The sequence below is a fragment of the Eptesicus fuscus genome, chromosome 4, assembly GCF_027574615.1.
Source record: "Eptesicus fuscus isolate TK198812 chromosome 4, DD_ASM_mEF_20220401, whole genome shotgun sequence".
Lineage (NCBI taxonomy): Eukaryota > Metazoa > Chordata > Mammalia > Chiroptera > Vespertilionidae > Eptesicus > Eptesicus fuscus.
In genome coordinates this window covers 29,895,872-29,918,016 of record NC_072476.1, presented here as the reverse complement: position 1 = coordinate 29,918,016, position 22,145 = coordinate 29,895,872, and the positions used below count along the sequence as shown (strand labels likewise).

The window sequence follows — 22,145 nt, the reverse complement described above, 5'->3', positions numbered from 1 at the left end:
CCACCATTCTGCCTTGTCTGGGGGCTGCAGGAGGAAGTGGTTTCTGTCTTGTCTCACTCCAAGCACTGATGGGATCTGTACTACAGTTTGGTAGCTGCTGAAAGCGGGTCAGCAGCATGTTGGAGCTGCAGTTCTGTGGGCAGACACCAGGGGGAGAAAGATATTTAAAAAGGTTAGAGAGGTCCTAGAACAGCCGGCAGGATGACTGGTGAAGGTCTTCCCCTGCACAGAGCCAGTATGCAAAGCCTGGGAGGAGTGGTTATTTTTTCAAACGCCCAAATTCCAGAAAAGAAATTACAAGGCATACACAGAAACAGGCCCAATCAAAGGAACAAAATAAAAATCCAGAACAATCCTAAAGAAATGCAGACCTACGGACTACCTGACAAAGAATCTATCTATATAAAATCCTAATATGCAAATCGACCGAACGGCAGAACGACCGGTCGCTATGACGTGCATTGACCACCAGGGAGTAGAGGCTCAATGCAGGAGCTGCCCCCAGCCTGCAGGCCCCAACCGGCGGTAGCAGTGGGGGGTGGGGCCAGAAAGCGGGCGGTGCCAGGCCAGCCAAGGCGGGTGTGAGCGGAGGCCCCAATCACCCGCCAGTCACCCCACAGATCGGCTCTGATCACTGGCCAGGCCTAGGGACCCTACCCATGTGTGAATTTTCGTGCACTGGGCCTCTAGTTCAAAATAACTGTCATAATGTCATAATACAAAGATGCTCAATGAGCTGAAAGGGAATATACACAACTAAATGATACTTGAACAAAATGAGAATACTGACAAATATGGAAACTATAAAAAGAACCAAAGAGAAATATGGAGCTGAAAAATACAATAATTGAACTGAAAAATTAGAGGTGTTCAACAGCCTACTTGATCAGGCAGAGGAATAAACAAACTCAAAAACAAGTCTTTAAAGTCATCGAGTTAGAGAAGCAAAATGAAAAAAAAGTGAAGAAAGGATAAAGAACTATGGAACATTATGCTATCTTCAAGACTCACTTTAGATTTAAGGACATATATAGACTGAACATGAAAAGATTAAAAAAGATATTCCATGCAAATGATAACCAAAAGAGATGCAAAAGGTAATGGCAGTGCAAGTGGTAGCCAGGAATGGCTTAAATGATGTGCTAAGGTATAAATTAAGTCTTGATAAATTAAAAAAGATTAAAATCACATTGAGTACATTTTTGGAATACAATAAAATGTAATTAGAAATAAAAAACCATAAAATTCCCCAAATATTAAGAAATTAAGACACATGCTCCTAAAAAAATATGGGTCAAAATAATTTACTAGGGTTATTAGGAAATATTTTTAACTATATGATAGTAAAAACACAACATTCAAAGTCTTTGAAATACAGCTAAAGCAGAACCTAAAGGGAAAATTATAATTTTAAATGAATATTTTTTTAAAAAGTCAATGACGTAGGCAACCAAAAAGGTAGAAAAGCAAGTAAAGCCAAAGAAATTATAAGTAAGAAAATAATAAAGATAAGAGCAAAAATAATTGACAAAGAAAAAAGACAAGCAATAGAGAAAATCACAAAGCCAAAAGTTGGCTCATTAGAAAGATAATTAAAAAAGATGAATTCCTTGCAAGATTATCAAGAAAAAGAGAAAAAACACAAATTACCAATATCTGAAACTAACATAGAGATATCATTACATAGATTAAAATTATAAAGCAAATATTATAAACAATTTCAAGGGAAATTTGACAACTTAGAGTAAAAAATATCATTAAAAATAAAGTTTAGCCGAAACCGGTTTGGCTCAGTGGATAGAGCGTCGGCCTGTGGACTGAAAGGTCCCGGGTTCGATTCCGGTCAAGGGCATGTACCTTGGTTGCGGGCACATCCCCAGTGGGGGGTGTGCAGGAGGTAGCTGATCGATGTTTCTCTCTCATCGATGTTTCTAGCTCTCTATCCCTCTCCCTTCCTCTCTGTACAAAATCAATAAAATATATTAAAAAAAAATAAATAAAGTTTAGCAAAATGGGTACAAGAGGAAATAAAAAACATGGAGAGCCCTATATGTGAAAAATTAGCATGCAATTGTGAAACTCTAAAAAACACTAATTAAATTTCAACAATTTGAAATCCAATTGTCAGCTGACATTAATGAACTGAGAGTACCCTTCTTTTTTTTTTAGAGATATTTAAAAAATTTTTTTTAATTTATTGATTTCAGAGAGGAAGAGAGAGGGAGCGACAGATAGAAACATCAATGATGAGAAAGAATCATTGATTGGCTGCCTCCTGCATGCCCCCTACTGGGGATCAAGACCGCAACCTGGGCATGTGTCCTTGGCCAGAAATGAACCTGGGACCCTTCAGTCCGCAGGCCGACACTCTACCCACTGAGCCAAACCGGCTAGGGCAAGACTACCTTTCTTGTTCATCAATCACATACTATATTCACTGCTTCATTTTTAATCTTCTTGATAGTAGAGACCCTAAATTTTGGTTTTAGGAGTCAATTTGAATCAATCTCATATATATATGAAATTCTCCAGGTGGACAAGTCCCATCCCAGCCTGTTTCTTAATGTCCGAGTGGGCGTCAAGGTCTCTTCCCCAGCCCCGAGCCCCATGATAACATGTCCCGCCTTTCTGGCTTCTGAGAGACGGCTCCCAAGGAGCTTGCTCTCTCCATTCCTCTCACTGTGTATCTCTAAGGTCCCTTCCAACTTTAGTCCTGTTCTGTGTTCCCCCTTATCTCCCCCGGCTGCTCCCCTCAGGAAACACTGCACTGAGGGGCTCCTTCAGTCTGACCAAAAGTGTTCATGCTGTATAGGCATCCTCCTCAAAAAAATATTATATATAACTAGAGGCCCAGTGCACGAATTCATGCATGGGTGGGGTCCCTCAGCGTGGCCTGTGGGGATTGGGCTGAAACAGGCAGTCCAACGCCACCTGCTGCTCCTGCTCATCTTGGCCCTGCTGCCTGGCCTGTCGGTGCCTGGCCCGTTCTCTGGAGATTGGACCTGTAGGACTACTGAGGGAGTGAGAGGCTGCCACCGGGCTGGTGGGCCACTGGGATGGGCGGTCAGCTGAGCGGCACTCCTGCTGTGGGAGCACAGTCACCACCAGGGGGCAGCTCCTGCATTGAGCGTCTGCCTCCTGGTGGTCAGTGCCTGTCATAGCAACCAGTCAACCAGTCAATCGGTCATTCGGTCACTTAGGCTTTTATATATATAGATTTTACTACAAAACAAATGTATATCTATCAAACCAAGATTATATATATATATATATATACATACATACACATACACACACATACACACACACACACACACATCCAGATCATATATATAGATATATATATACCCTCTGCTAATTCTTGAAGACATCTACATATCTATATATCTATATCTACATATCTATATCTAACCTTTGATTAAACTTTCCTTTCTTGATTCCAGGAAATACAAAATTGCTAACTCAATACTTGATAGATGACTTATAGTGGTAAAGATAACACCTTAGAACAGCGATTTTCAACTGGTGTGCTACAATAATTTTTAAAACATGTAGTATCTGATTTCTTTTCCCTTAGATTGTCAAATAAAATATGACAACAGCCAACACAACAATAGTCATCTGGTGTAAATGAATCAAAATTATACCTATTTCTCTTGTCAGATCAGCAAAATACATTTTTTGGCATGCTGCAACATTTTAGTAATTAGTTTATGTGTGCCATGAGGTAAAAAAGGTTGAAAATCACTGCCTTGGAGTATAATTTCCCTTAAATATGACCACACATGCTCATTAATCCCCTGGGCACTCGCAGCACATACTGGCATATTGAAGACTTGAAAGTACCATAGTAAAAAAGGGGAAAATGGAGTAAAATGGTTATTTACCAAAAATAATACCTAACAAGCCCCGAAGGAGTTCTACCCTTCTCTTTGGGAAGGAATAAAATAAGAGCATTTTTTAAAATGTGGGTTTATTTTAGGAATCAGAGACAACTTACTCTATATACTTCAAATTTAGTCTACAAAACCAGAGTCCCACTGAGGACCCAGTACAAAATACAGTGACCATGTTTCTTGGACGCACCAGTGTTAAATAGTTCTTCACTGGTTTGCCAAGTCAAAGGAGATGTGTCAGAAATATTTTTAGAATAATGCTTATGATGTCTTAGAAAAAAAGTTACATAAGACTTGCCTGCAAATATTTTAAGGTTTATGAATACAAAGGATAAAATTATTAACACCTACAGTATTTTGCAAAATCCTTCTGCAAGTCCGTTCTGGCACTGGCAAAAGCTCGTCCTTTCTCGGTTCCAACGACAAACACTTCTGCTTCATACATTGCGATGCAGGCCACTTCCACCCTGGACTTGGCCAGTTCTTTGCACTGAAATACAAGGAATGAAGTGTTCAAGGGCAGATCCGGATTCTGTGGGGCCTAAGAGGTCTGCTTAAGAAAGTACAACATTAGGTACAACGTTTTTTAGAATGAGAAAAATCACCCAGAAGAAACCAAAACAAATTTATCAAGCAAATACCATAAACACCATAGAACCCAGAGAAGAACATGTTTTTATTAACTACCTGTGATATTGTGATTTACCATAAGAAATATATATTTGGTCCACTGTTCCTGGCACACAACTCCTAACACCCTTGGAATTTTCTAAGGGAAGAGAGTGATAAAGGTGAGTTCTGTGAGCCACTCTAGTGAAATAATCAAACCCGAGGGGGGTTTGGGAACCCCCACTTATGACAGATCAGATACAGATGAGAAGCAGAGATGGCAAACCTGATTGCAACTGGCATCTAAAGGGGGGCAGTCTTGTGGGACTGAGCGCGTAACCTGTGGGACTGGGTGCTGTCTCTGCGTTGATAGTGTCAGAACGGAGTTGAACTGTGAGACACCGGCTGGGGTGGGTGTGGGGGAACCTGCCCCAATACCCTGGAATTGGGTGCAGGGTCTTTTTCCCCCACATTTTTGGCTGTATACTCTTTGACTGCCTCTTCCTCTGGTAATAATATTTTAAATATCATTTTAATATTTCCTCCAACATGGTTGATTACATTTTTAGTAATGATGGTAGGGACCCATAAACCATGAAAACTCATACACAGACAGACATGCTGTTCATCGTAGTACTACAGGTTTATGGCCTGCAGAGAAGCATCATACATTCTACTGAGTACCATTCCTTTCAAAAAGTTAAAAGAATTTTGGTGTATTTATAACTGCATTTGCTACATTATTGAGTATATTCCTGACCAGAGAGAACTTTGGTTTCGACAAGGCATCAATGAAAAACAAATCTTCTGTTTACAATTTTACCTGTTTAATGATTAGAAGAATTCTCCACAGACTAGCTTCTGGCTCTGTACATTTAAAACCTCGTTTAAACCCTGGCTGGTTTGGCTCAGTGACTAGAGTGTCGGCCCATGGACTGAAGGGTCTTGGGTTTGATTCCCAGTCAAAGGCATGAACCTTGGTTGTAGGTTTCCCAGCCCTGGTCAGGGTGCGTGCGGGAGGCAGACAATCAATGTGTCTATCTCACATTGATGTTTCTCTCACTCTCTCTCTCCCTCTCCCTCCCTTCCACTCTCTCCAGAAATCAATGGAAAAAAATAACCTCGGGTGAGGTTTAAAACAAATCTACACCAATAAAAGAGAAATATGCAAACTGACCATCACTTCACCATACCCACTAGCCAATCAGGAGTGAGTATGCAAATTAACCAGCCAAAGATGGTGGCGGCCCCACCTCCCAGCCGTTCTGGGCCTCTGGGCAGTACACATGCAGGCACAGAGTGGCCAGGCGGGGCTGGACACCTGCTATGATGGGGAGGGCAGGGGCGGAGGGAGCTACAGGAGCGGTGCTCCACCCGGAGCGAAGACTGAAGGTGGTGGCCAGAGCAAAGACCTGGGTCCTGCGTGCAGGAGGAAAACCAGTGCCAGCAGCCAGGGGAAGGAAGGCCTATTGCACGAATCTCTTCGTGCAACGGGCCTCTAGTAAAATAATAAAAATAAAACCTTGTTTCATCTCTGCTACCCAGATATGTTCACACTACAATATGACCTCAGGCTCTGTCCTTGAAATCATGTTACCGGATGAACTGACACAGTGGACTATAGGAATATTCCTGGAAACTATTCCTACACTGGGATGTTGAGCAATAACTTACCTAGACATAAAAATAACAGCAAGCCACATCCTACCACTACACTAAAACTAAATGTATCCCCAGTCCAACTTCCCCTTATCGAGACCCCAAAGACACATCTCTGCTACAACATCACCTGACAGAGTGGATTACGGTTGGCAGAATAATGACCCTGCAAAGATGTCCATGTCCTAATCCCCAGAGCCTGTGAAGAGGTTACCTTACGTGGCAAAAGGGACTTTGCAGATGTGATTGCACTTAGGATCTCAAGATGGGGAGGTAATTTTGGATTATCCATGGGGGCCCAATGTGATTACAAGGGTGCTGATAAGGAAAAGAGAGGCAGAAGGAGAAGTGACAATGGAATCAGAGGGTAGAGCGGTGCCCTTACTGGAAGGGGCCACAGGCCAAGGAATTTGGGTGGCTTCCAGAAGCTGGAAAAGGCCAGGCACAGATCCTCCTTGGGAGCCTCCAGAAAGAATGCAGCTCTGTTGACACCTTGATTTCAGGCCTGCAAAACCCATTTTCTGCCTCTGACCTTCAGAACTGTCAGGCAATAACCATGTGCTGTTTAAAGCCACGAAGTTTGTGTAATTTGTTACAGCAGCCTCAGGAAACTAGTACAGGGGCTGTGGCAGAGAGAAAGTCAGAGCAGAAGGAGACAGCAACCGTTAACTGATGTGGTTAAAATACCTTATTTTAACATGAGCACTGTTCTCCCACATCACTTGACCAGCACACTGAAAGGAAATTAATTAGAAGAAATGTTTTAATATTGCTATTCGCCCTTTCTCTATAATAGAAGTGTCAACCAAATTTACGATTGACAATGACAGACTGAAACACATGTGTGCGATTGGTGCCAGTGAGAGCTTTATATGTATCGCGCATGCGCGAGTCAACTTAGCCTTTTATATGTATAGAATAAACTTGCTTAATTAGACCGGCTTTCTGATGTAGCTAACCTTTTTCCAGCCCAGTGAAGCACCCCAACTTCTCTTTCAGGTAATTGTCAGCAACACAGCAGTAAATATCAACACGAAGCAGATTATTACTGTAGATCATGCAGGGAGAACAAAGGGTAAAATGTTTAACTGCAGCAGTGTTTGACTATATTCTGTGAGAAAACCTGAAGTCATTTTCAAGGTCCACTCTTTCTTACTTCTTTTCAGTCGGGTCAAGTTTCTAAGCTTTCTAAATCTCCGTTTTCCAGCTAATGAAAAGAAAATAGGATTCCACCGAGTCTACTCCAGGACTTCTATGAGGATCAAATGAGATGAGGCATGGGAAAACACTTCACAGACATTTGGTTAAAGTGTGAAATGTTTGCACCTGGCTATAAAGCAAGTTGTGTTCCTGGGCTGAAGAAACTTCAAGGAGGCTAGTCGCTAGGGAGAGGAGTGCTGCTTTGTGGGCGCCAGGTCCACAGTGCCATCTCTCTGTAAATGGCCAGTGCGCGTCCCGGCAGCTCCTGCATTGAGTGTCTGCCCCCTGGTGGTCAGTGCGCGTCATAGCGACTGGTTGGATGGTCAGACACTTAGCATATTAGCCTTTTACACATATAGATAATATGAGGTTTGTTACAAGGAACTGGCTCATATAATTGGCTGAGAAAGCCCGTGTCTGCTGTCTGCAAGCTAGAGACCCAGGAAAGCCGGAGGCATAGGTCAAAGGCCTGAGAGGTGGAGAGCTGATGGAGTAAATTCTAGTCCAAGTCTAAAGGCCTGAGAACCAGGAGCACCGAGGGCGGGAGAAGATCACTGTCTCAGCTCAGCAGGCAGGCAGAGAACACAGTCAACCTTCCTCCATTTTTTTGTTCTAGTTGAGCCCTCAACAGAGTGAAGGATGCCAGCCCTCAGCAGAGTGGGAGGGCCACCTGCTATACTCAGCTATACTACATTCAAATGCTAATGTCTTCCAAAATCACCCTCACAGACACCCCCCAAAATATTATTTAACCAGCTATCTGGGCCTCCCATGGCCCAGTCAAGTTGACACATAAAATTAATCATCATACCTCCTTGACCAAGAGACCAAGGTGAAACTTACCAGTGATTAGACATGTTGATGTCATGCACCCGTTACAAAGTAATAAAGGGGCATTTCACCTCTGTGGTTTTCTTTCCAAAAACCCATCCCAGTCTAGACAAGAGGGAAACATCAGACGACCTTCCGGATGAAGCTGGGGCTGCCCGGGTCGGCGGCCAGAGGGAAGCCTGGGTCCCAGGTGCCACAGGGAAGCCGGTGCCGGCCACTGGGGGAGGGAAGGCCTACTATTTTTTAAAAAAATATATTTTATTGATTTTTTACAGAGAGGAAGGGAGAGGGATAGAGAGTTAGAAACATCGATGAGAGAGAAACATCGATCAGCTGCCTCCTGCACACTCCCCACTGGGGATGTGCCCGCAACCAAGGTACATGCCCTTGACCGGAATCGAACCTGGGACTCTTCAGTCTGCAGGCCGACGCTCTATCCACTGAGCCAAACCGGTTAGGGCAGGAAGGCCTACTATTGCATGAATTTCGTGAGTCGGGCCTCTAGTTTATATATAAGTCCAGTCCGTTATTTTGTAGACTGTCCCTTAATTTGGGTTTGTATGATGTTTCTTCATTAGATTCGGGTTTTGGTAGGAACGCCACAGAAGTGGTTCTGTTCCTTCTCAGTGCATCATAGTAGGAGGCGCAAGCTGCTAGCCTGACCATTACTGCCAATGGATGTAAACAGATGCATACAAGTGGTGGATTAATTTACCTTTGAATTTAGACAAAACACATTCTCAAACAAGGTAACACAGGTGCCTTCATTATAATTTCAGATCTGGAAAGCTTAAATGTATATCATTATATCCATAATGTAAGAAAAACAAATTATGACAAGCCCATTATCCTCTATGAAGAAGGGTATGCTTATACAGATAGGACGTAAAACTGAATTTGAATATTAAGAATGACAGTGAAGTATTCCCCAGTTCTGTTATTTCTACGGTGAGCCAACCATGGAGTGTCTGACAGAGCTGTGGGCCATCTCACCATGGACTCCAGCGCAGACACGAGGAACGTCACCACCATCCTGCTCTCTGAGGCCTCCTTTCCCATGGGCAGGGCAGACACTGCTCCTTGGGCCATGATCCCTGTGCAAGAGAAGGAGAAAGAAAGTAAGTGGTAGAAATCCACAGTGTCCTGCTCACATTTAGAGCTGTGAGGGTCCTCCACATGACCTACTTCAAACCTTCCCTTAGAGTGGAAGAAATTGACACTTAACACATTAAGTGATCTACCAAGACCTCTGTATAATAATGCTAACTTTCATATAGTGTATTTCCCACGAAACCTAGACACCACCTTCTCATAAAGTAAATTCAAGTTTTATACTAGAGAAAGAAGCATGTTAACCATTTTCTTTTCTTTTTTTTTTTTAAATATATTTTATTGATTTTTTACAGAGTGGAAGAGAGAGGGATAGAGTTAGAAACATCGATCAGCTGCCTCTTGCACACTGGGGATGTGCCCGCAACCAAGGTACATGCCCTTGACCGGATTCGAACCTGGGACCCTTGAGTCCGCAGGCCGACGCTCTATCCACTGAGCCAAACCGGTTTCGGCACCATTTTCTAGATGAGGAGGGAAGGAAATGAACCCTACCGACCCAGTGATGTTTTGTCATATTTCAGCATGGCAGGGCAGACACCACATTCCGTTTCACATACACAGAAGGAGCTAGTGGTTTTGTATACTAAAGACGGGAAGAGAAAAATCCCCTTTCCTTTCCTGCTAGGACTTCTCCTGCATAAAAGCTAGATACAAATTTTGCCAAACTCTGTATCAAGTTAGCATTAAAACACTTCTTTGAAAGAGTTTCTCCAACACCAGAGAAAGCTTTTGTTAAATAAAGCATGCAAAATAAATACTTGTCATGCTGCTGCCATATTGGCTTAATGATATTTGTAAGCAAAGGGTAAATAAAGCAGGCCAGGCCGGTGATGTAAGCTTATGCAGCAGGAGGCATGAGGCACTGGTCCCCACAGGACTGGCAGCCAAGAGAGGCAGGTTGTGGTTTCCCAGACCATTCACCAGCTCCGTGACCCCAGCCTCCTCTTCTATGAAGGATACACTAAATCAACCACCTTCACCTCTGACCATTTCTGAGCTCCCTCACTTTAAAATCAAGGGAATCACATATTTTATGAGTCATCCATATGAAATGTCCAGAACAGGGAAATCTCGGAGACAAAGACCAGTGTGGCTTAGGGCTGAGGAGAGGGGTAGCTACAGGATACAGGATTGCTTTCTGAGGTGATGAAAATGTTCCAAAATTAACTGTGGTGATGACTACACTTAAAACCACTGAATTACTTTAAGTGGGTGAATTGTGTGATATGTGAATTTTATCTAAATAAAGCTTTGATGTTGTCACCATTGTCGTTAATCCTCACCCGAAGATATTTTTCCATTGATTTTTAGAGAGAGTGGAAGGGAGGGGTGAGACTGAGAAAGAGCTACGTGAGAGAGTCACATTGATTGGCTGTCTCTTGCACTCGGCCCTGGGGATGGAGCCTGCAACCAAGGTACATGCCCTTGACCAAAATCAAACCCTTCAGTCCTCAGGGCCTATGCTCTATCCACTATCCAAACTGGCTAGGGGTAAATAACGCTATTTTTAAAAATCAAATGACATCAAAGAGAGATGGAGAAAAAAGAAATTAACACTCAGAGGACACATACTACTTGGTGCCAGTGCTTTTCTGATAATCCAATTTAATGCTCCAATTATTCCCCTGCAAGCACTCAGAAAGGGAAGAAGCCGGTTCACGCCCAGGTGCCTGGAGGACGCATTATAAAACGTTCCCAAGTGGGTGGTTTGTGAAATGAAAAAAACTTCATGAGGTCATGACGTTGTGTGTCCTTAAAACAACCTCCAAGCTCAGAGGTCTCTCCATGAAGCTGACCAAAAAGCTTGGGACACTCATGTCTGAGCTCAATCAATCACTGTTTATGTCTGTATATTTTATTTAGCAAGAAGAAAAATGGTCAAAAAGGCCATTTACTCTTTCCTTTGAAGTAAAGGAACAAAGTTTTACTATAAAAATTCTTTCAACTCATGTAAACTAGACTCTCACTAGAATTACATTTCATTTCTTTGATTATTAGAGGTGAAATACCTGCTCATGTCACAAAATTTTTTTAAAATTAAGGTATAACTTACCTATAGTAACTTCACCTTTTTAGTGCATAGTTTTATATGTTTTAACAAATATAACATCTGTAGCCACCGCTAAAATCAAGGTATAGCAAAGACAGTTGCATCACCCCCAAAACTCCTCCAGGCCCCTTCGTAGTCAATTCATACCCTGCACCCCAGCCTCTGGCCATAACAGATCTGTTTCTGTCCCTGTAGTTTTTTGGTGTCCAGAATGTCATATAAATGGAATCCCATGCTGTGCTGTTCACTGTGTCAGTTTTTTTTTTCTTTTCACTAAGTACACTGTTGTAGGAATATACAATTTATCTTTTTGCCTGTTAAAGAACTTTTGGGTTATTTGCAGTTTTTTTGTGTGATTATGAATAAAGCCACTACAACCATTCACATGTAGCCTTTTGTGTCAACCTAAGTTTTCTTTAAAAAAATTTTTTTTTATTGACTTCAGACAGGAAGGGAAAGGGAGAGAGAGATAGAAACATCAATGATGAGAGAGACTTATGGATCGGCTGCCTCCTGCATATCCCATGAGCCCACAACCTGGGCATGTGACCTCCTGGTTCATAGGTTGATGCTCAATGGCTGAGCCACGCTGGTCGGACTAAACCTAAGTTTTCATTTCTCTCGTGTAAATACCTAAAAGTGGGATTGCTGGGACATAGCTTAAGTATATTTTTAGCTTTATAAGGAAGCACCAAACTGTTTTCCAAAGTGACTGCACCATTAGTGTTCCTATCACTGATGCATGAGAACTCCAGGTGCTCACATCTTTGTCAACGCACAATATTGTCAGGTAAGGAAAAAACACACAACGTTTAGCCATTCTAATATGTTGGTAGTGATATTGCTTTGTGGTTTAAATTTGCATTTTCTTTTTTCTTTAAATTCTCACCTGAGGATTTTTCCATTGATTTCTAAAGAGAGTGGAGAGAGGGAGGAAGAGGAGAAAGAAGGAAACATCCACGTGAGAGAAACACATTGACTGGGCTGGGAACCTGCAACTGAGGTACGTGCCCTTGACTGGGAATCAAACCCGAGATCCTTCGGTCCATGGGCCGGCACTCTAACCACTGAGCAAAATTGCCAGGGCTAAATTTGCATTTTCATAATGACTAATGATGCTGGACATCTTTACATGTGCTTATCTGCCATCCATATATCATCTCTGGTGAGATGCCTGCTCAAATTTTTTGTCCATTTAAAAACTGGATTGTTTGCTTATTTTTATTATTGAATTTATAGAATTACTAGAGGCCCGGTGCACGAAATTTGTGCACCTGGGGGGGGGGCGGGGGGGGTGTCCCTCAGCCTGGCCTGCACCTTCTTGCAGTCCAGGAGCCCCTCAGGGATGTCCAACTACCGCGGAGGCGGGAGAGGCTCCCGCCACCACTGCTGCACTTGCCATCCATGAGCCCAGCTTCTGACTGAGCAGCGCTCCCCCTGTGGGAGTGCACTGACCACCAGGGGGCAGCTCCTGCATTGAGCGTCTGCCCCCTGGTGGTCAGTGCACATCATAGCGACTGGTTGTTCTGATTGATTTGCATATTAGCCTTTTATTATATAGGATTTGCAAATGTTTTCCCTTTTGCTATAGAGAACATTACTGAGACAACTGGTAAAACTTAATGAGGTTTTAGGATTGTAATGTATTAAGGTTAATTTGATTTAGATTGTAATACTGCTGTTGTAGGAGAATATTCTTGTTTATAGGAAATACACACTGTAAAGTATCTGGGGGTGATGTGGCCTCAGGTTGATAATTTCTCTCAAATAGTTTTTGTATCATACTTGCATTTTTTTGTAAAGTCAAGATTGTTTCAAATTTTTAAAAATTATTTTAAAAAACTGACCTAACTATATGTCACTTACATGTTCCTTTCTGTTTTTAAAAACTGTATGGTCACCCAGCTAATGTGGCTCAGTGGTTGAGCATTGACCTATGAACCAGGAAGTCACGATTCAATTCCCAGTTGGGGTACATGCCTGGGTTGTGGGCTCAATCCCCAGTGTGGGATGTGCAGGAGACAGCCAATCAATGATTCTCTCTCCTCACTGATGTTTCTATCTCTCTCTCCCTCTCCCTTCCTCTCTGAAATCAATAAAAATATATTTTTTAAAACTGTATGGTCAAAAAAAAAAACAAAACAAAACTGTATGGTCAATATTATGTAATTTCTCTTGGGAAAATTAGTATCTAGAATGTTTCATACAAATTCAGATTAGGTCTTGCTGGTGTGGTTAAATGATTAGAGCATCGGCTGTGCACCAAACGGTCCTGGGTTCCATTCCTGGTCAAGGACACATGGATTGCAGGTTCGATCCCTGGTGCTGGTTGGGGTGTGTGCCTGGTTGAGGCAACCAATCAATGTGTCTCTCTCTCTTCCCCCATCCCTTCCCCCCTTCCACTGTCTCTAAAAATCAGTAGAAAAATGTCCTCAGGTGAGGATTAACAAACAAAACAACAACAAAAAAGGAATTCAGATGAAATAATTTCATGTAAAAGGCACAACTTGAAATGATTTTTATTTTATGCAAAATACATCCACTGGCAAAATTAGAGTTTTCATTCCAATTTATCTGTATTTTTTTAAATCAACTACATCACTTGATTGAAATATTAAAATTATTTTTCCATGGAAGTTATAAACATTTCATAAAGATTTTAAAATAAACTTTAAATGTGTTGAACATGTGTTCAATTTTTATCTAAAATAAGGCAAATATCTGTTTTCAAAAAAGATTAATGTGGGTAAATGTGCACATTTCTGTTTTTTTCTTTTATTTTGTTTTGTTAATCCCCACCTGAGGATATTTTTCCATTGATTTTTTAGAGAGAGTGGAAGAGAGAGGAAAAGACAGAGAGAAACATTGATGTGAGAAAAACACACCTATTGGTTGCCTCCTGCATTGCACCCTAACCAGGGCCCAGGCCGGGGAGAAGCCTGCAACCGAGGTACATGCCCTTGACCAGAATCGAACCCGGGACTCTTTGATCTGCAGGCCGACACTATCCACTGAGTCAAATGTGCAATGTACACGTTTCTAAAGATAAACCTGCAACCGAAGTTTGTCAATATGTTGTTGCTATTTAAAATTATAATTAAGAAATTGATATTCTTGACCATAATCTTTCAGAATAAACTACTTCAAACACTGTTAAAAAAAAAAAAAAAAAAGACAAGGTCTCATACAGTGGAGTCCCTACAATGGAAGTAGGTACCTCTAAAGGCAAATTCAATCATGGGAGCAGTAAATTATCCAAGAGAGCAGTAAGTATCTGTCCCGGAGATAACGTTTTTCTTCTATGATTTCTTTAATCTTTAATTGTTTAGGGAGAGGCCTTTTATCAGCAGATGGAACTTTGCCAACATTGCACATTTTTTTTCAGAGAAGTAGTTCTGAAATCTGCCAGCCACCCTTGCTGGCTCTGAACTGCCTATCAGCAGGACACTCCTCTTTGGTGGTGGTGGTGGTGGGGTTCCATTTTCTCTTAGAATTTTGCCATAGATGGGTATGTCTTTACAGAGTTCATGTCTTCCTGCCATAACCTGAATACTTTCCAGCCTAATATCACAAACTTGGCTAGTCACCAAGCAGTTCCTGGGACACTGGTGCCACCGTGTGATGACTCTTGTGTTGATGGCACGAACACTGGATTCAATGGGTCCACACCTCCAATTATGACCTCTTACTAAGTCCCGCAAGCCAGCTTTCCCAGCAGTATTGACAGTATTGGCACAGATAGTTGTTTCTTCCATTACTCATCCAATGAAGTAATTTAGGGGCCATGATGGATAAAATATATGCACGCTTAAACACTAGATTGGCAGGTGGTGATTTGAGATGCTCATGCTGAGAGGCCCCAGAACTGAGGCCATTTAAGGGACTGGCATATCCCAGGCTCCCAGGTCATGCTTGTTGCTAAGTCATGTGCTCCTATATTGGAATGGCAGAAAGTGCCTGCAATATTTAAATAGCTATTTTTCTCATTTCATTTTGCAGCTCAACCCTGATGTGACTCCATTGTCTATTATCTTGCACAATTCTTTCCACAGAGATTTCAACAAAGCTTTCCTCTAAAACACAGAAGTAAGTTGCTTGATCGACATCTGTTAGTGCCAGTGGTAAAGATAGTGTTTGTGGCTTAGTTGGTTGAGCATCATCCTGTCACTGGTTCGATTCCTGGTCAGACATATATATACCCAGGTTGTGGGTTCATGTGGGAGGCAACCAATCACTGTTTCTCTCCCTCTCCCTTCCTCTCTATATAAAATCAATAAAAAAAAATTTTTTTTTAAAAAGATAGTGTTTCTGTTAATTACATCACAGTAATCCCTAAGAAGACTGTGATGTCAAAACTCTGGTTTAAAAAAAGAACAAAAACAAAAAACACGCCGAAGCCGGTTTGGCTCAGTGGATAGAGCATTGGCCTTCGGACTGAAGGGTCCCAGGTTCGGTTCCGGTCAGGGGCATGTACATTGGTTGCGGGCACATACCCGGTGGGGGGTGTGCGGGAGGCAGCTTGTCGATGTTTCTCTCTCATTGATGTTTCTGGCTCTCTGTCCCTCTCTCTTCCTCTCTGTAAGAAATCAATAAAATATATTAAAAAAAACACCCAAAAATTCTAGTTTTAAGAGAATAAAATAATAGGCTGAATGAAACTAGGTGGAGCTCAAAATTATATTATCAGTTGGGTACCAGCAATAATAAAAAAGTGAATGTTTCATAATTATTGCTTTGCTTGCATCTTTTACTTAACAAATGAAGGAACCTTGTCTTTTATATTTTATGATTAGACCATACCATGCATTAATACAATATCAAAAATAATGAAACATGGTTATAAGCTAACATGGGGTTTCCTGCCCTAAGAACATTTCTCTGAGAAAAAAATCATTGCATTCTAATAACCAAAAAGTCCTCGACAACGAGAGCTTGTCCCTCAGAGTCAAATCTCCCAAAGTCTATATGATGATTAACTTCTAGTCAAATCTAAAGCATCAGCAACATTCGTTTAGATCACAGATTTTATAAAACACTTAATTTTTTCTTTTTAAACACTGGACATGTAAACTAAAGAATATTTCAAATCTCACAGTTTTCTCAGCAATCCTTGAGAGCTCTCACACCTTTTCAACATATCCTACTTAATAATAGAGTAATATGCAAATTGACCGCACTTTTGCTATGCCTAAGCCACGCCCACCAACCAAGCCACGCCCACCAGCCAATCAGGAGCAAATATGCAAATAAACCCAACCAAGATGGGTACAGCCACTGAGAGTGGGAAGGAGGCTTGGGTTTCCGCGGTAACAAAAGAAGCCATCCTGTTGCCGGCCTAAGCCTCTACTCAAGGCTACAAAGTTTCAATTATAGAAGGTGAATTAACTCCAACAGAAATCGCTGCTGGCCGAGGAGCGAGCAGCAAGCTTGGCTTTGCTCCAGGTCACAAAGTTTCAATTGTAGAAGGTAAATAAATTCCAGATACCAGGGCCTCCTCTTGGGTCGCCAGGGAGCGTGGCCGGCCTGCAAACCAGCACAGGCCCCTCGCTCAGGCTGCCCCATGCCCCAAGGGAACCCCCACCCTTTAGGGCAAACCAGTCAGCCCCCACCCATGCACCAGGCCTCTATCCTATCTAATAAAAGAGTAATATGCAGATTGACCATCACTGCAACACACAATATAGCTGCCCCCATGTGGTCAAAGATCCTGCCCCCATGTGGACACAAGATGGCCACCACAAGATGGCCAGCAGGGGAGGGCAGTTGGGAGGCACCAGGCCTGCAAGGGAGGGCAGTTGGAGGCGATCAACCCTGCAGGGGAGGGCAGTTAGGGGTGACCAGGCCGGCAGAGGAAGGAAGTTGGGGGCAAACAGGCTGGCTGGGGAGCAGTTAGGCATCAATCAGGCTGGCAGCGTAGTGGTTAGGGGTGATCAGGCTGGCAGGCAAAAGTGGTTAGGGACAATCAGGAAGGCAGGCAGGTGATCAGTTGGGAGCCAGCAGTCCTGGATTGTGAGAGGGATGTCCAACTGCCCATTTAGGCCCGATCCGGGATCGGGCCTAAACGGGCAGTTGGACATCCCTTGAGGGGTCCCAGATTGGAGAGGGTGCAGGCTGGGCTGAGGGACATGCTCCCCCCTCCGTGCACGAATTTCATGCACTGGGCCTCTAGTTTTACTAATAAAAAGCAAACATCTAGAACAGGAGTCAACAACCTGCAGTCTGTGGGTTAAATCCAGACTGCCACCTATTTTTGTAAATAAAGCTTTATTGAAACACAGCCACACTCATTTGTTTACATCTTGTCTATGGCTGCTTTCCTGCAAAGGCAGGGTTGCATGCTTGTGAAAGAGACCACATGTCACCAAAGCTGGAAATATTTATTACCTGGCCCTTTACAGAAAAAGTTTGCCTGTCCCTGATCTAGAATTCATTTCTATTACTTACAATTGTCATCACTTGGAATGTTATCCACTCTGTTTATCAAACCTCTGAAATCTTGAAATGAAGCCTGGTTTATTTTTTAGAGTGTTTCTAACTTTCCTTTCCTAAGGTTAATTTTTCAGATCTCTGAGGCCTTGATTTTAATGAACAAGTTCCTGAGGTGCCACCTTCTCTGTGACTCAGCACAGGCATACAGTAAAAGGAAACTACAATCTCAAGTATAACTATTCAGCATTCAACAGAAATGTATTGAGATGGTCTAAAGGTACAAGCTTCCAGTTTAAAATAAATAAGTCCTGGGGATGTAATATACAGTATGGTGACAATAGTTAACAGTACTGTAATGTATATTTGAAAAGTTGCTAAGAGAGTAGATCTTAAAAGTTCTCATCACAAGAACAAAAAATTGTAACTACAGAAAGCGATCGATGTTGACTAAAGTTATTGAGGTGATCATTTCACCATCCTATATAATAAAAGGCTAATATGCAACTCGACCGAACAGTGGAACAACTGGTCACTATGACGTGCACTGACCACCAGGGGCAGACGCTCAATGCAGGAGCTGTCCCCTGGTGGTCAGTGCGCTCCCACAGGGGGAGCACCATTCAGCCAGAAGCCGGGCTCACAGCGCAGCGGCGGTGGAAGGAGCCTCTCCCACATCCGCAGCAGCTCCCCTGAGGCCTCCCGGACTGCAAGAGGGTGCAGGCCGGGCTGAGGGACCGTCCCCACTCACCGAGTGCACGAATGTCGTGCACCAGGCCTCTAGTCTATATATATAAAAGCCTAAGTGACCATCCAACAGTTTGATCATCCGATCGGTAGCTATGATGCGCAATGACCACCAGGGGGCAGACGCTCTGACTGGTAGCTATGATGTGCACTGACCACCAGGGGGCAGATGCTCAACGCAGGAGCTGCTGAGCTGCGGTGACTTGGCAGCTGTGGTTCTCAGGTGACGCACCTGGAACCAGAGAGGAGGGAGCCTGATTTCGGGGTGTGTCACCCAAGAACCGCCCTCTTGCAATCTGGGACCCCTTGGGGGATGTCAGAGAGCCGGTTTCGGCCAGATTCCTGAAGGCCAGGCCAAGGGACCCCACCAGTGCATGAATCTGTGCACTGGGCTTCTAGTATGTGTACACACACACACACACACACACACACACACACACTATGGTGTACACCTAAAACGAATACAATGTTATATGTCAATTATACCTCAATAAAACTGGAAAAAAATTTAAAACTAATAACAAATTTCAAGAAAATAAAGTATTCTATTCTGGCATTCAAGGAGTATGGAAGAGAAATAGAAATAACATGTATTTTCAATAAGATTTAAATGATTAACAAATAGTCAAGAACTTTAGCCTCATCAAATAAATTAATAAAAATTTAAAAAACAACAACCAAAAATGTATTGAGCACCTGCTATGTGAAAACATACACAGTGTCAGGAAGGGCGGGGAGGAAACAAAGGTGAATAAAATCCGCCTCCTGCGCTCTCAAGTGAGGCAGACCTGAACGGACATGGCAGAATGGCAGGCAATAAAGGCAAAATGAAAAGCCAGACATCCTTGAAATGGTCCAGGGCATGTGGGAACACAGAATCAACAACTGGGGTGGGGGTGGGGGGCACGTGAGCAAGTTCTGTGGCCTGAGAATAAGGAAAGAAACGGTCCAGGCTGAAGGTGTGGGCAAACACTCGGAGCTGTGGGCAGCAAACATCAGGGCTAAACAACAGGCAGGCAGGAAGAACAGTGACCCCCTCCACCTGCTGCAGCTGGCACCACGCCCTGTGTCCACTAAAGACCAGGTGGCCAGTCACACTGATCAAGCCTTCCTCTCCAAGTGGAAGGAAAGAGGGAGAAAAGGCTGTTGAATTCTTCAGTTGCAGCTCTGAGCAATATCCAATCTTATATCTAGACATCTGTTTACTTCAAATTACCAGCATGAAATTAAAACACAAAGCTTGGCCCAGAAATTTCATTCCTTAGTATATACCCAAGAGTTGAAAACATGCACACAAAAGAAGTGTACAGGAATGCTCATAGCATTACCCATAATAGCAAAAAAAAAAAAAAAAAAAAAGGAAACAACCCAAATTGCCATAAATTGACACAGATGTAGTATACCCATACAATCATTATTCAGTCATAAAAGAGAATGAAAGAAACCAGACCCAAATGGCTCCTTGGTCCATCTACAGAAAATGTCCAGAGTAGACCGAGCATTAGAGACAGAAAGTACATTAGTAGTTACCAGGGGTTGGGGTGGGAAATGGGAAATGACTGTCTAATGGAATCCGGGTTCCTTTTTGGGTGATGAAAATGTTCTGGAATTAGTGGTGATGGTTGCAAAACTCCGTGAATAAACTAAAAACCAATGAATTGTGCACTTCTAAAGGGTGAATTTTATTGGGGTATCTCGGTAAACAGCAAAGCTTGGGTTTGAAGGGCGGAAAATACAGCCTTGCGGGTCTTTCCCCCTCTTTATGTCTAAACTGTAAGTGAGCCGTAGACTCTTCTCAGGGCCTCTGGGTTTTCCTGCCAACAGGCCGCCGGAGACTGCCGAACTGACCACACCCCCGACAAACCCACGCCGCGGGCCACTCGCAAGGTGAGTGGCAGAGGCGCCCGACTCCGTGGAACCGGGCAGTTACCAGGCAACAGAGGAAGCCCCGCCTCCTAACCTACCCAATCAGGCACGTCTGCCCACCGCGCGAGAGCCCTGCGTACGTCAAACGGGGCGTGGCCTCACGCACCCCCCCGGCCCCCGAGAGCCCAGGGCTGGCAGCATCCGCCCCCACCGCTCCGCCTGGCCAATCGGAAGGGAGAAGGATGCGCGTTCCGTGCGTGCGACCGTAACCCCCGCGGCCGGGCTTCCTCGCCCCACCCCCACCCCCTGGGCCCTGCCCGCCAGCAGCGCGGTTCGGGGCCCGCTGGGCTGGTGGAGAAGGGCCGCTTCCCTCCAGGCGCCTGGGCGGGCGGCCTCCCTAAGCCTCCCCTTCGGCAGGCCCGGGGGAGCAGAAAGTTCCAAGGAAAGCACCCGCGCTTAATGGCGGCGGAGGCGGGGTACGCACCTGAGGTCCCCGGCAGCGGGCAGTGGCCGGCGGGCGGCGGCGTCCGAGGGCTAGGCCACCCGGGAGCGGCCAAAGGCCGAGGGCAGCAGCCGGGAAGGCGAAGAGGTGGGGGCGCGGCGTGTGGGCGGCGGTCGAGGGCCTGTTCCCCACTATCCCTCCTTTTTCTCTTTCTCCCTTTTTTTTTTTTTTTGGCTTCCTGGAAGGCAGCCTCCACTCTGTCTGCAGAGCCCCAAGTGGGAGTTGCCGTTTCCGGTGCTGCCGAATCCAGTTCTGCTGCACACTCAGTTAGTTCCGGCAGGGGTGGGGAACCTTTTTTCTGCCAAGGGCCATTGGGATATTTATAACATCATTCCCTTGACATACAAAATTATCAACTTAGCCTGCTATATTTGGTCAGACATTTAATTAACTCACCCCTAATGCCTTGGCAGGGCCAGACCAAATGATTCTGTGGGCCTTATATGGCCTGCCGGCCGGACGTTCCCCACCCTGGTCGGAGGCTCTCCGTCCTGTTCAGCTGAAGGCCAGACGTGCTCACCATCCCCGGCCTTGGAGTGAGTGGCTGGCACATGTCTGGTCTCATCCCTAGAAACCGCCCCCAAACGTGAAGGGTACTTTCTTGCTGTAATTGAATGCGTGAGCATGATTGCAATGTGTAGTTTTGGAGGGGTGAGGTCACAACTCCACTGACCGGTGAATCTGCCTTAAAGCCATCCAGTTGTTTGTTACAAGCTGTAACAGCGTGTCCTGACCTTTCCGTGTGGTCAGTGACATAGCCAACTAATCAGGAGCTGCCCATCAGCTGATGGTGGCACTTCAGCCAATAGTCAAATATTACAATAGTGTTATTTAATCTGATTACGTTATAGTTACATTTTAAATATTCCAAAAAGAATAGGTTAATAAATCATTTACCCATTGCTCCAGTTTAAGATAATATGCCTTATTTCTATTTTAGAGAAATGGTAGACACAAGTGAAGGCAACAGCCTCATTCCTCTGCCTTTCCTTGACCAGAGATAACTGCTGTCATGAAATTAATGTGTTCTAATATATATTTCCTTTTGCAAAAAGATAAGTGTCCCAAATATGCTCACATTTTTCAAGAGGCTGTCAAAATATGTCCTAGCAGATAGCTTTTTAAAAAAAATGGGATTTTGCCGAAACCGGTTTGACTCAGTGGATGGAGCGTCGGCCTGCGGACTGGGGGGTCCCGGGTTCGGTTCCGGTCAGGGGCATGTACATTGGTTGCGGGCACATCCCCG

General features: G+C 43.9%; 1 protein-coding gene across 1 annotated transcript in view; it reads right to left on the bottom strand.

Moving 5' to 3' along the window:
- LOC103286265 (general transcription factor II-I repeat domain-containing protein 2) overlaps positions 1 to 21,128 on the bottom strand; it is a 47,563-nt gene extending 26,435 nt beyond the window's left edge. Inside the window, exons 1-3 of the mRNA XM_028145374.2 lie at positions 20,882 to 21,128; positions 9,189 to 9,289; positions 4,248 to 4,386 (exon numbers count right to left, since the gene is read on the bottom strand). Coding sequence (XP_028001175.2) covers positions 4,248 to 4,386; positions 9,189 to 9,284 — 235 coding nt within the window. The 5' untranslated portion in view covers positions 9,285 to 9,289; positions 20,882 to 21,128. The remainder of the gene's footprint in view (positions 1 to 4,247; positions 4,387 to 9,188; positions 9,290 to 20,881) is intronic.
- Positions 21,129 to 22,145: the final 1,017 nt, after the last annotated feature.